Source organism: Lepus europaeus, chromosome 11 (assembly GCF_033115175.1).
Source record: "Lepus europaeus isolate LE1 chromosome 11, mLepTim1.pri, whole genome shotgun sequence".
Taxonomy (NCBI): Eukaryota; Metazoa; Chordata; class Mammalia; order Lagomorpha; family Leporidae; genus Lepus; species Lepus europaeus.
The window spans coordinates 50,159,949-50,173,926 of record NC_084837.1 but is presented as its reverse complement, the minus strand read 5'-3'; the positions used below and the strand labels follow the sequence as shown (position 1 = coordinate 50,173,926).

General features: G+C 55.8%; 3 protein-coding genes across 3 annotated transcripts; 2 read left to right on the top strand and 1 right to left on the bottom strand.

The window, feature by feature from the left end:
* The first annotated feature begins 63 nt into the window (after nucleotides 1–63).
* NOP9 (NOP9 nucleolar protein) lies at nucleotides 64–6,579 on the top strand. The gene is made up of 10 exons (XM_062205349.1): nucleotides 64–413; nucleotides 930–1,412; nucleotides 2,894–3,004; nucleotides 3,218–3,359; nucleotides 3,854–4,046; nucleotides 4,624–4,764; nucleotides 5,148–5,273; nucleotides 5,458–5,694; nucleotides 5,905–6,010; nucleotides 6,331–6,579. The coding sequence occupies exons 1-10, from the start codon at nucleotides 167–169 to the stop codon at nucleotides 6,486–6,488; spliced, it is 1,944 nt and encodes a 647-aa protein (XP_062061333.1). The 5' UTR covers nucleotides 64–166; the 3' UTR covers nucleotides 6,489–6,579.
* Nucleotides 6,580–6,584: 5 nt separating this feature from the next.
* Nucleotides 6,585–9,277, bottom strand: CIDEB (cell death inducing DFFA like effector b). Its single transcript, XM_062205350.1, has 5 exons — nucleotides 9,084–9,277; nucleotides 8,661–8,802; nucleotides 7,682–7,831; nucleotides 7,288–7,478; nucleotides 6,585–7,135 (listed from the first exon to the last, which is right to left on the bottom strand). Exons 1-5 carry the CDS (start codon nucleotides 9,128–9,130, stop codon nucleotides 7,006–7,008), a joined length of 660 nt encoding a protein of 219 aa, XP_062061334.1. The 5' UTR covers nucleotides 9,131–9,277; the 3' UTR covers nucleotides 6,585–7,005.
* Nucleotides 9,278–12,628: 3,351 nt separating this feature from the next.
* On the top strand, nucleotides 12,629–13,714 carry LTB4R2 (leukotriene B4 receptor 2). The gene has a single exon (XM_062204633.1). It carries the CDS (start codon nucleotides 12,638–12,640, stop codon nucleotides 13,712–13,714), a length of 1,077 nt encoding a protein of 358 aa, XP_062060617.1. The 5' UTR covers nucleotides 12,629–12,637.
* The last annotated feature ends 264 nt before the right edge of the window (nucleotides 13,715–13,978 follow it).

The window sequence follows — 13,978 nt, the reverse complement described above, 5'->3', positions numbered from 1 at the left end:
CACACCCACCCCAGCCGCCCGAGGACGTCGCGGGACTGTGACGTCACACACTGCGTCCGCAGCGCGCCGGCCTGTCTCTACGGGGTGGCTCGTGGGCCCATACCTGGGGGCCGGAGGGACCTTCGATTGCGGGAGATTTCGCAGTCCGAGCGGGATCGGAACACACATGGGGCTGGGTCCGCGCTCCCCCCACAAGGCGGGGCGCCGACTCCCCGCTGGCAGCAAACGGGGGCGCGGGGCCCAGGCGTCGGGGCGCGCCCCACCAGGCCGCAGACAGCAGCCGCGGCAGCTTCCTGACGGGCGCTCGGAGCCAGCTTTAGATGCCTACCCCCACCTGAGCCCCGAAGCCTTGGGGTATTTCCGCCGGGCTCTGTCCGCGCTGAAAGAGGCTCCTGAGACCGGGGAAGAACGAGGTAGGAAGCAACTTCGGGATAGGACCAAGAGCAGAAAATCTGGGACAGGCAGGGAAACTTTCGTGGGTCCCTACGTGTGCGCCCTGAATTTCAACTCCATGTCCTCTTCTGTGCCACTGACCCCCGCCCTTTGGCTTAATGATGGAACATAATCTTGACCTCTTCTCAGACTCTTTTATTTAAAATGTATGTATATATATTTAAAAGTTTATTTGTTTGAAAGTCAGAGTTAGATGGCCGCACCTGCCAGGGCTGGGCCAGACTGAAACCAGGAGCCAGGAGCTTCTTCCAGGTCTCCCACGTGGATGCAGGGGCCCAAGGACTTGGGCCATCTTCTACTTCTTTCCCAGGTGCAGTGCCAGGGAGCTGAATCAGAAGTGGAGCAGCTGGGACTTGAACCAGAGTCCCTATGGAGTGCTGGTGCTGGCATCGGAGATGGCCACTTTAGCCACTGGGCCACAAAGTCCACCCTTCAGTATCTTTTAAATGCTCTCATTTGTTTTCTTGCCTTTCCAGAGCTGATGGTGAACAATATTTTGAAGGAAGTGGAGGCTCAGGCCCTAGCATTGGCCACAAACAGGACTGGCAGTGAGATGCTGCAGGAACTGTTGGGGTTCAGTCCCTTGAAACCTCTCTGTCGAGTATGGGCTGCTCTGCGCCCCAACTTACGCTTTGTGGCCTGTCATCGGTGTGGGGTCCATGTGATGCAGAGTGCTTTGCTGCAGCTGCCGCGCTTGCTAGGAAGTCCTGCAGAGAAGGAGGAGGTGGAGGACGGGGAGGAGGAGGAAGAGGAGGAGGAGGCGGCGGCGGCTGGGAAGGCTGGTACCTTGGAGACTTTGGAGGAGCTGGTCCTGGGACTCGCCGCTGAGGTGTGTGATGATTTTCTTTTCTACTGTGGAGACACACATGGCAGCTTCGTGGTCAGAACTCTACTGCAAGTGTTAGGAGGGGCTCTTCTGGAGTCTGACAGAGCCAGGCCCCGTGGTTCCCAATCTTCAGGTAAGTTTTATAAGAGAGGGCAGTGACCTGGAGGGAAGGAGAGTTTAAGAAATTTAGATGGAGAGAGTAAGTAGAAAAATATGTCTTCATGAGGGAGCTTGAACTGGAAGAATTAGCAGAGAAATTAGGATGTGGTTTAGTGGGTCAAAGGTTAGTGTGTGCAGAGGCCCAGAGGTAAGGGTGTAGGTATATTTAGGGGACAGCTATTAGGATGAAGGCAGGAGGAGGCAATTCACACAGAGCAATGGATTTCTTTTTTTTTATTTTTAATTTTTATTTTTTTAAAGATTTATTTATTTGAAAGAGTTACACAGGGAGAAAAGGAGAGGCAGAGAGAGAGAGAGAGAGAGAGAGAGAGAGAGGTTTTCCGTCCACTGATTCACTCTCCAATTGGCCACAATGGCCAGAGCTGGGCTGATCAGGAGCCAGGAGCCAGGAGCTTCTTCTGGGTCTCCCACATGGGTGCAGGGGTCTGAGGACTTGGGCCATCTTCCACTGCTTTCCCAGGCCATAGCAGAGAGCTGGATTGGAAGTGGAGTAGCTGGGGCTACTCAAAGCAGCACCCATATGGGATGCTGGTGCTACAGCCGGTGCTTTACCTGCTATGCCATAGCGCCGGCCCCAGTGGATTTCAATCTTTTTTTTTTTAAACCCCTACTTATAGTAAGAAACAAAATTTTGTTATTGTTGTTTTAAATTTGAGAGCCAAGGTGATAGTGTTTGAGGTTCACTCCCCAGTGACCACAGTGGCTGGACTGGGCAAAGGAGGATGCTGGTAGCCAGCAACTCAATCCGGGTCTCTCACTGGTTGGTGGGAACCCAACTACCCAAGCCATCACTGCTGCCTCCTCCTTGCGTTAAGCAAGAAACTGGAGTCAGGAGCTATAGCCGAGTACTGAACCCAAGCACTCTGCTATGGGATGTGGGCTTAACTGCTAGACTTGACTCCACTCCAGAAATTGGTTAATTTTTTTTAAATTTAACATGATTCAACATGCATGTGAGTGTGTATGGGTATGTGCACATATTGGGATAAGGCAAGAGTTCAAGAGAAAATTCTCTGCTTACGACATGCAGCCTGCTCTGATGTCGTCTTTCCTGTCTCATTTTATTCTGCTCTATTAAGAAAAATGCAAGTGAAGATCACTAACTTGATTTTATGATACAGTCATAAGCTATGACTTGTATTTTGAAAAACTCTAGGAAGTAAGGTTTGAGAGTGAAGTGAGGCCTGATTTTGGAATGCCTTGATATTGGCTGAGGAGCTTACACTATCTTCCATGGGTCATGGGGGGCCGGGTGAAGTTTCTCAGATGCATTAGGAATGTTGTGTCAGTTCAGCCCTCCAGAAGAGAGGGTCCATTTGTATCACATCGGTTCTGCATCTCCTAGCTGGGTCCTTGATCGTCTGTGGAAGTGTTCTTTCCCCTGGGTGGCAGTTTGTGATCTCATCACTGTACGTGTTCTTGATCTTCTTCCAGAAGCACAAAGGGCCCCAGCTCGAGAGTGCAAGCCAACTGAGTTTGAGGTTCCTGAAGCCTTCTTGAATTGCCTTAAGGACCTGAGCTCCTGCTTTCTGAAGGACATTGCTGGTAAGGAGGGAACTACAGGGAGTGTCTAGGATCTGTGGTTACCACCAAGCAGGTCTCTTAGCGCAGGTTACTCCTCTTCAAACCTCCATCTGGTTTGATGCACCAAAGCCCTCTTTGTCCACAGCCCCTGTGCCTGGTTGCTTAAGGTCTGAGTAGTACAGGTCATCTGGGTTTTGGGAAAATAGCTTTTATTGTTTTTGCCTCTGCCCACAGTGTTTATCACTGACAAGATATCCAGCTTCTGCCTTCAAGTAGCCTTACAGATCTTACACCGCAAACTCCCCCAGTGTTGTGCCCATCTCTGCAATGCTGTGATTGGCTATCTGAGTACTCGCAATTCCTCAGCAGACGGCAGGTATGGTCAGGGTGTCGGGATTGACCAAGGTTGAAGGGATGTGTGAAATGAATGGGGTTGGGACTGGTGTTGTGGTATAGCAGGTTAAGCCACTGCCCATGATGCTGGCATCCCAGATGGGCACCAGTTGGAAATGCGGCTGCTCCACTTCTGATCCAGCTCCCTGCTAATGCTCCTGGGAAAGTAGCGGCAGGAGGCTCAAGTGCTGGGGGCTCTGCACCCACGTAGGAGACCCAGAAGAAACTCCAGGCTCCTGACTTTGGCCTTGCACTGCCCCAATTGTTGCAGCCATTTCGGGGAATAAACCAGCGGAAGAGCTCTCTTTCTCTCTGTTTCTGTATCTCTCTCTGTCCCTTTCCCTTCTCTCTGTAACTGTCTTTCAGATAAATAAAAATATTAAAAAAAATAAAAAATAAAAAAGGAATGAAGTGGTACAACTGTATTTTGGATGAAACGGAGATAAGATTGCCTGACCCCCTTCTCCTTGTCCCCAGCCCCTTGCTGCTGTTTCTGCGGGATCAGACGAGCTCCAGACTCCTGGAGCAGGTCCTGCTGGTGTCAGACCCCCCAAGGCTCCAGAGCCTCTGTAAGGATCACCTCCAGGGGCAGCTGCAGACCCTGGCTGCACATCCCATTGCCAACTTCCCTTTGCAGCGCTTACTGGATGCAATCACTACCCCGGAGCTGGTGAGTTGGAAACCTGTACTGGGTCTGTTTCTGCTAGTTCTTGTTCATTGGGCCTTATTTTATTGTGTGCCTACCTCTCCTTATATGTCTGTGACAGTGTGTTAGGGTCCAGAGCTTAGGATGAAGGAACTATGTTCTCAGAGAGGATTTGTTTTGGCTGCTCTGAGGAGTGAGCACCAGTAGGAGACTGGCTTAATCCAAGTTTTAAGTTTGCGGTTGCATGGCCCACTAGTGCTTGTTGACTGTAAATCCTCAGGACTGTTGGGCTATTGCCATAGCTTCACTTTTCCTTTGCTACTTAGCACCAAAGCAGACCTCTCTGTGGTCTTGTGGGTTGGGTGTTAGGGTGGAAGGGCAGATTTACGTTTAATCTTTCCTTACCCCTAGTTCTCCCTTGTACATTTAAAGTCCCCTCCCTGTGTGAGGTGATGCCTCTGAGACTGCCCCCTTGTCCTGAGCCTGACTCAGCCCAAACGCAATCCTAATGTTGGCAGTGCTTTTCGTGTTTTCACTAACTATTTTCAGCAGGAAGATTTTACCAGAATGCCAGACATTCCTCATCCCTTTTTCCCCTCAGCTGTCCCCTGTGTTCGAGGAGCTGAGCCCTGCCCTGGAAGCCATACTAGCCCAGGGCCATCCAGGGGTGGTCGTTGCCCTGGTGGGAGCCTGCCGTAGAGTTGGGGCCCACCAAGCCAAGGTCTTGCAGCTGCTGTTGGAGGTGAGTGGCTGTCACCTGCAGTCCGTCTGCGCCTTTGCTCCAAACCCTGTCGTTAGGACTCAGCTGCTTCTTCAGCACTGTTCCTCCGAACCCAAGAGGGCTCGTGCTGAGGGGCTTCCAGACGCTGGGAAATGAGGCTGGAAGCTGCCGCACAGCTCTGGAATGAGACTGAGAGGGCATTCACGTAGGGGTAAATGTTCATTCACTCCCTGTGTGTGTTTCGAGGCTGGGACACAGCAAGGCAGGCAAGATCCTCCCCTTATGGAGCTTACGCTCCACGGAGTCGGCCCTTCTCCTCTTCCCTGATTGTCTTTCCTGTTTAGAAAGTGGAGGGCAGGGGTAGGGTAGTTCTTACATTCGTCATGTTCTGTCTTCCCCTCTAGGCGTTCCACTGTGCAGAGCCCTCATCCCGGCAAGTGGCCTGTGTGCCTCTCTTTGCCACTTTGATGGCTTATGAGGTGTACTATGGACTGATGGAGGAGGAGGGGTCAGAGCCTGCGGAGCACCAGGTGAGGCAGAGGACAGGCCCAGCAGTGGCTTGCCTGGGAGCCAGGCCTCTAGGACTTAGGAGTCTTCTCACCGCTGAGGTGAGAGTGGTGAGGTCCTTGACTTCTGCAGCCAGAAGCATCCTGGGATGGGCTCTTACTCCTGGTTTGGTGACTGCCTCACGGTTTCCTATCTTTGTACTCCCAGGAGGAAGTGGCTGCAGCCAGGGCGCTGGGGGAAGTGACAGTCCTTGGCTCTCTACTGCTTCAGCATCTGCTGCATTTTTCCAACCCTGGTCTTATACTTCGAAGTCTGAGTGCCTTGACGGGACCACAGCTCCTGGCGCTGGCCCAAAGCCCTGCTGGTTCGCACGTGCTCGATGCCATCCTGACCAGCCCCTCTGTGACGCGCAAGCAGCGCCGCCGTGTGCTGCGGACCCTGAAGGTTAGACTTCCGACTCCTGCTTGGTCCCTGCCGTCTTCTGAGACCAGGGCCTGCCCCCAGGGTGGTACTTTCAGAGCCAAAGGAGATTCGTGGTTCCTAGACTGTTCTGACCCAGCCTCTAGATTCTCTGAAACTTCTCCCTCCCTCCCCCTCAAAACACCACTGATGTGGGCGTCCCTGGAGGAACCTTATCTTGGTGTTTCAATGCAGGGACAGTATGTGGCTCTGGCCTGCAGTCGCCATGGCAGCCGTGTGCTAGACGCCATCTGGAGTGGAGCAGCCTTGGGGGCCCGGAAGGAAATTGCTGCCGAACTAGGTGAGTACGCATGCCTCTGGTGTTTCCAGACTTTCCCTTCTCTTACCCCATGTAGCTGGGTGGCTGGGGCGTGGGCTTCACTTCAGTTCCAAAAAGTGGTCTCCCTGGGCCTGAGTGCAGAGCCGCTGTTCTCCCCTTCCCTTCTGTTGGCTGATTGTGCCGTCCTCTGCTCCCACCCCCGCTTCTGGCTTCTGGGCTTTGCAGACAGGTGTCCACTGTTTCCCAGGGGCAGGCCCAGGGTCTGGGGAAAATGGAGGGACTTCATGCCCCAGGGTCTCTTCCAGCAGGGATGACACTAAACATGAGCCGTTCCTTTGCAGGGGAACAGAACCAGGAGCTAATAAGAGACCCTTTTGGCCACCATGTGGCTCGAAATGTGGCCCTGACTACCTTCCTGAAGCGACGAGAGGCTTGGGAACAGCAGCAGAGTGCGGTGGCCAAGCGCAGGCGGGCACTGAACTCGATACTTGAAGACTGAGGCCTTTGGGCTTGGGCAGGTGGGGGGAGGGTGGAAGGAGGTATCTATCTTGTTCTTTTTGGGTTTGAATTGGAGTCAAAAGTTCTTACTAGTAAACATTTTTATATTTTTATTGAAGATGCTTTTGTTATTTTTTTGTGGGAAGGATACAACAAAGTAGAAATTTGAAGGTAAAGTCCACGGGCTCTTATCTCTTATCAGTGTGCTGAGCGGGAGCTCAGAGACAGGAGGAGCTGGAGAGAGCCAGATGTGGCAGCCGTGAGGATGGGATCAGATGTGGGGGGACGGCTTTGTGGCCTTCAGGCAAGTGGGGGGCTGGCAGCTTAGCTAGGATGGGACCACGTTCTTTGGCAGAGGGTATGGGTGAAGGGTATGAGGCATTCTGCTCACGCTGGGGTCGGAGTTCAGTGGGAAATTAGGTGTTTTCTTGCCTGCAGGTTGTGAAACCTGACGCTCTGACAGTGCTCACAGTGTAGTCCCTTGGAATGAGTCCGGAGGCAGAAGCTCGGGCCCCTTCTCAGGAGCGGAGGCGACCCTGCCGCTGCCACTGCTCCGCCCCCTCCACTAAGTGGCGAAGGGTTGAGGAAATTCCCAGCAGCAGTTGGCCCAGGCCTTGCAGCAGCGTGGAGGTCCAACGCAGGAACTCCCTGCAGAGCAGAGGGCAAATGAGCTGACTAGGGGAACCCGGCGGGAGGCCGTACAGCAGGGCAGGGCCCACTGAGAGCTGAGTGGGTGCAGGCGAAGGGATGAGGGGACTGCAGTTGCAGGGGATGGGAAGTTTGACATACTGGTCTCTGACCTGAGTACTTTTTTGGGGCCAAGTCCTTGGAAGTCACAACTCATGGTGTAGAGCCCGTAGAAAGTGGCTTTGATGTTCAGGCTGCCAAAGAGGTCTCGAGGGTTTTGCTTGTACACGTCAAAGGTGATGCGAGCGATGTCCTTGCTGTGCTTCGGCTTCTCCCGGCCCAGGCCGTAGGACAGCACCCCGCTCTGCAAGACACCAGGCAGTGCAGTGCACCATCACACCCTGACACTCACCATTGATCCCCGTCAGCACAGGGTCAGGCCCACCGCGCCTGGACTGTCCGTCCACTCTGTGCTGTCCTTGACAGTGCCACAGCTCTCCCAGGGTCAAGGTCAGCATGAGAAGCAGTTAGGGGTGATGACTTCAGCAGCCCCAGCCAGGGCCTCACCCTGACGGGGCTCCAGCTCTGCCCGGAATCCAGCACCATCAGGCAGGTGTCATCCTCCAAGAGCTGGAAGAAGTCCTCACTCTCCACAGCCGTCCCATCCTCCTCTAGCACCAGTGTTGGCTCTCCTCGCAGCAGCAGGGTCTCCAGGGCCTGCCCAGTGGCAAGAAGCAAGAGGGAGATGGCAGATCTTGCCCCGTGCCCACTTCCACCCACCTGCAGCCCAGCGTCCACAGGTCAGCTCTAGACATTGATGGATAGCGCAGCTACTTCCTAATGCTTTGCCATCTTTCTAAAGGCTGCGGCTCTCAGGGTTCTTTCGTTGTTGGGGGACCCTCACTAGGGGCTGGCCCTTTCTCCTGGTTGCTCCTACCATGCCAGTCTCATTTCCCCATGCTTCCCTCCAAGCCACTCCTACTGGATTGCAATGGAAAAACTAGCTGGAATCTCTTACCTACAGTGCCCCTCCTTTCCTCTCCCACCAGAGCTGTTTTCAGTGCCAGTGATGTTTAACCTGTTGGAATCCTCCCTTGGTGCCTATTATGAGCGCTTTACCTACATTAGCCTCTTTTACTCTTTTTCACAACCCTAAGAGGTGCTGCATTATCATTCCCATCTTGTAGATGAGGAAACCGAGGTTTTAATAGGGTGAATAACTCCACAAGGGTTGACAGCTTGGAAGTGGCAGCCTCAGGATTTGAACTTGGGTTGTCATATGGAAGTTACTATACCATACTGACTTCTGAATTCCATCTCTCCAACCCTCTATCCATTGTTTTCCCTACTCTCAAAGAACAACCCATTACCTGGACAATAAATGAATTGGCCCCAAGACAGAGGAAATGATTGGGTTTACCCCCACTGCTCTTAGCTCTCAGAAAGAGGGGCAGCTGTGTGACCTTGGCCCGTCGTGCTTCATCATCCCATATTGTCACTCTTCTTAAGCTGTCCTTCCCATAGAATCCGGGCACTTGGCTCTCACCTTATCAAGCAGTTCTTGGCGGGTGGTAGCTGTCAGCCCCTTCCGGATGGTGCGCTTGTGATCACAGACACGGAAAGGCCGTGGTGGGGGTGCTGAGGTCCAGACCCAGCGGCCGAACTCGGAGCTCATATTAGATACTGACCTGATGGTTGGGAAGGAAGGTTCGAGAAGGAGCCCGGAGGGCTTGGTGAGAGCAAGGGGGATGAAGGAAGTGGGATGACTAGAGGGCTAGTGAGGGAGGGAGCTAGGTTTGCAGATTAGCCAAAGGAAAGAAGGGGAGACCACGGGGTGGGGGGCCTGGCTAGTAGTTCAAGGGCAGTGCCAAACCCACTGCAGAGGAGGGGCAGGGAGTCCTGGCAGCTGAGTGGAGCAGTTGTCCCGCTGTGTGCCCACGGTAGGGTGGCCAGGAGGGTTAGAAGTCACCTCAGTAGGCCCTCTGCTGAGGGCTTCAGGGCTGAGAGGTACTCCATGGTGGACCAAGCAGTAGAAGGGCTGGGCTCGGTGGCCGTCTGCTCTGCCGGGCTGGAGTGGTGTCGTCTGTGACAAAGCTGGAGTCTCAGCACTGGTGAGGTGGGGATGAGTCAAGCCCGGACTCTGGCCCCCCTGCCTAGCCAGTAAGAAGGACAAAGTCCAAGGGGAGGGAGGGAGGAGGGGAGGAAGAGGTGCCCGGCCAAAGCCCTGAGAGCGCGTGTGTGTGTCAGGTGAGGGCAAACAGAAACGATGTGAAATAGTGGAATGCGGCCTCTGGTGTGTTCAGTTCTATGGAGGGGATTCCTAGGGCCAGTTGCTGGCTCTCGGTATGTGTGCTCTGATCTGCGCTGTTTTTGTGCTGCTGCCTCCTGGAAAAGCCACAAGCTGCAGCTTTTGGAAAAGAGGCGGGGCTGCTGGTGAGGAAATGGCCTTAGGGTGGGGACAACAGGATGGGCAGGGCTTAGAGAACGTGAGGAGGCAGTGCCTGGAGTGGTGAGAGAGAGGATGGATCACCAGGAGCCTCTCTGGGACCCTGGCCTCCTGCTTGTCTGCCCCTTTCTCCTTGGTGGAGGGGAAGGACTGGCTCCACATTTCCTGGCTTCGTTCTCCAGAGCTGCCTGCCCCAGCCAACTGGAGTAGTCACTTTCTCTTTGGCCTCTCTCTTTTTACCAGTTAATGACATATAGGAAAAGTGAATGGGGCCAGGGCATCCTTCGATGTCATCAGGACTTTAACTTTTTTTTTTTAAAGATTTCTTTTATTTTTTGAAAGGCAGAGTAACAGAGAGAGACAGAGACCTTCCACGCCACTGGTTCACTTCCCAAAAGACTGCAATGGCTGGGGCTGAGCCAGGCTGAAGCCAGGAGCCTGGAACTCCATCTGGGTTTCCCCCATGGATGGCAAGGGCCTAAGCACTTGGGCCATCTTCCTCTGCTTTCTCAGGAGCATTTGCAGCGAGCTGGATTGGAAGTGGAGCAGCTGGGACTTGAACCAGCACTCTGAATATGGGATGTAAGCTTTGCAGGTGGTGACTTAACCCACTGTGCCACAACTCTGGTCCCAGGACTCAAGCTTCTGGTGCCTTGTATCCATCTCTGATCTCAGTTGTAGTTGTGATAACAGCAGCATGGAAGCTCAGATGCATTGGCAGGGAACATCTCAAATGAGAGCCAGCTCTGTTTTCTTGCCCAAGGAGCCTGTAGGGTCCCCCAGGTCCCTGTGCTTTCTTTCTCTGCCTTGACTGAGAAACATGGGCCTAGGGCTGGCACTGAGGCCTAATGGGTAAAGCTGCTACCTGCAGCACAAGCATCCCATATGGGCGCCAGTTCAAGTCCTGACTGCACCACTTCTGGTCCAGCTCCCTTCTAATGTGCCTAGGAAAGCAGCAGAGGATGGCCCAAGTGCTTGGGCCCCTGTACCCACTAGGGAGATCCAAAAGAAGCTCCTGGCTCCTGACTTTCGATCGGCTCAGCTCTGGACATTGTGACCATTTGGGGAGTGAGCCAGCAGATGGAAGATCTCTATATCTTTGTAACTCTGCCTTTCAAATAGATAAATCTTAAAGAAAACGAAAGGAAAGAAAAAGAAGCAGTCCTTTGCCTTCTTGTCATTGGCCAACCTCATTTCTCCTGCAGGCTTGAGCCCAAGCCAGGTCTCTGGACATTCCCAGGCACTGATAAAAGTGTTTAGGTCATTGTCCAAAACACAAAGAAACTAGCCTCAGCCCTTAGCCCAAACCCTTACACTTTTATATAAACGCCTTGCCCTGATCCCCTGTGGACGTACCCAGGTGAATATCCATTTCTCTCGCTGTCTGTTGCGAGGCTACACAAAGCTCTGGACCAGTCACTCTGCATCCAGTGCTTCTTTCTTTGGGATCCCAGCAAGCTCCATCTTAGAATGGTTTGGGCACACCCTTCTGGGAGTTCTCCTGCTGTTACTCTTGGGGCTTGGCCCAGATGGAACAAGCTTTATTGGAAGTCATGGGAGCCCAGTCAGTCCCTGACAAGTACAGACTGCATGTACAGGGGTGCTAATGCCTCCAGGATAGTCCTCGGACAACGAGCAATGTCCCCGTTCTCTGTCCTGGGCATTCTGTACGCGTCCCAGAGGTCGCCAAGGCCTACGCCAGGGACTCAACTCCGTGTGCGCACTGGCTTTCCTCTCTCCCGTCTTTCCCTGCTCCCTCGCTCCTGCTTCCTGAGCTGACCCTCCAAATCCAGGATCACCTGTCCCCAGGCCCTTAACTCAGACTCTTCTTTGGACAAACCTGAAGTAAGGCAATGCTCTCGGTGTCCTTGATCCCAGGGAACTCCCGATTCTGGCTGGTGACTGAGCAGAGGCCTTGGTTTTCCCTTCCTTCAACTCCACCCACCCGCCAGGTCCCCCGCAAGCATCTTCATGGCCAAGCTTTGCCTGACCTCTGCAGAGGACAGGGCTTTGCAGTGTCTCCACCTCTGCACCCTGCCTTTCTTCCGGTCTTGTGTCCTGGAGGAGTCTGGTAGTGCGGTCTCTTCATGTCTGTTAAAGTCCGTTAGGCCTCCATGTACCCCGAGTTGTCCCCAGAACCCAGCACCATGCCTTCCGCTGAAAAGCTGTCATTAACAGCCCAGGGAGAGCCCTGAGCTTGGAATGATTGGGGCAGGGCCCAACGCAAGAGATGAGGGGGTGGGTTGGGGGCTGGGGACAAACGGGAGCTCTGCAGAGCCAGAAGACTGAAGACTGGCAGCGAGAGCCGCTGGGACAATGAGTTGCCTGCATCACCTGCTCGGCTGAGTGCAGGCCATAGAGGCCAGAGAACAAAAGTGCGGGGAAAGGAGGGCTGGATGACAGGGCAGGGCTGGGCAGAGGCAGGAGGGCAGAAGCAGGACCCAAGCTCAGGCAGTAGCAGAGTACTCTTTCTCCCTCCCCAGCCAGGGAAGCTTGTGTGTGCCTCTCCGGCTTAGCCTGTTTCCTGGGGAGGCAGGCTCCTACAAGCCTGCATGTGTAAGCCATGGGAGGGTGCAGGATGAGGGATGAGCCTCATCTTGTCCCTCCCTATGCTGGCCTCACCCTCTTGCAAACCTGACAGGCAGCGGACAGAAGTAGGCACTCACCCACAGCGGCTTCACCTCGTGGAATCCCGGGGCCCTTCACGGGACCCCATCCCCGCCCCCCACACCTGGGTAAGTGGGTCAATTTTGCCCTGAGGTTTAAGGAATGGGGCTGGACAAAGAAGGAGGACCCAGGCTAGAGCGGTAGACAGAGACAGCGACAGCGAGAGTGAGGACTGGGGGCTCAGGGAAGAAGCCAGGAGTGGGGGGCGGGGATCTGGGTTTCAAGGAGCAGTGCTGGGGCCCCGGGTCCTCATGGAAGACAGGGCTCCGGGCTAGAAGCACTAGGCTGCTGGTGGACAAGTAAGGGAGGCACAGTCCCCTCTCACAAGGCACCAGCGGTGGCTGGGCTCCCCCCACCCCGACTACTGAGCGCCCTCTGTGCCCCTTACAGCCCCCTGTAGGCGCAGAAGGATGATGCCGTGCTACCGTCCACCGGGGAACGAGACGCTGCTGAGCTGGAAGGCCTCGCGGGCCACGGGCATGGCCTTCCTGCTCGCGGCGGCGCTGCTGGGGCTGCCGGGCAACGGCTTCGTAGTGTGGAGCTTGGTGGGCTGGCGGCCGGCGCGGGGGCGGCCGCTGGCGGCCACGCTGGTGCTGCACCTGGCGCTGGCCGACGGCGCGGTGCTGCTGCTCACGCCGCTCTTCGTGGCCTTCCTGGCGGGCCAGGCGTGGCCGCTGGGCCAGGTGGGCTGCAAGGCGGTGTACTACGTGTGCGCGCTCAGCATGTACGCCAGCGTGCTGCTCACCGGGCTGCTCAGCCTGCAGCGCTGCCTGGCCGTCACTCACCCCTTCCTGGCGCCGCGGCTGCGCAGCCCGGCCCTGGCCCGCCGCCTGCTGCTGGCCGTTTGGCTGGCCGCCCTGCTCCTCGCCCTGCCGGCCGCCGTCTACCGCCACCTCTGGGGGGACCGCATATGCCAGCTGTGCCACCCATCGCCGGCGCACGCCGCCGCGCACCTGAGCCTGGAGACTCTGACGGCCTTCGTGCTGCCTTTCGGGCTGGTGCTCGGCTGCTACGGCGTGACGCTGGCGCGGCTGCGGGCCGCGCGCTGGCGCTCCGGGCGCCGTGGCACCCGCGTGGGCCGGCTCGTGAGCGCCATCGTGCTGGCCTTCGGCTTGCTCTGGGCCCCCTACCACGCGGTCAACCTGGTGCAGGCGGCCGCCGCGCTGGCTCCGCCCGAGGGGACCTTGGCCAGGCTCGGCGGCGCGGGCCAGGCGGCGCGGGCGGGCACCACGGCCTTGGCCTTCTTCAGCTCCAGCGTCAACCCGCTGCTTTACGTCTTCACCGCCGGGGACCTGCTGCCCCGCGCGGGTCCGCGCTTCCTCATGAAGCTCTTCGAGGGCTCCGGGGAGACCCGAGGGGGCAGCCGCTCTAGGGAAGGGACCATGGAGCTCCGAACGACTCCTCGCCTACAGGTGGTGGGCCAGGGCCAGGACAACGGGGACCCTGGGGGCGGGCGGCAAAGGGACAGTCTGGATTGGGACCTTTGACACCAAACCCTGCAACCCACGCCTGCTCGGCGCCGCCCCTCTCCATGTCCCCTCCTGGAAGTCGCCTCTTGGGAGCATCTGGGGACACTTCTACGGAGGATGGTCGCTTGAGGGCTTGTGAGGATGAAGATGGCTCATGCGAGCAGACATTGCGCCTGCAGTTGGTGTGTACCCGCCCACCGGCGGTGCTAGCCCTCTGCCAGTAGCTATGACTGTGAAACTCTCCGGGAAGCCACTAGCGGATGACCCAAGTGTGTTCCTGTC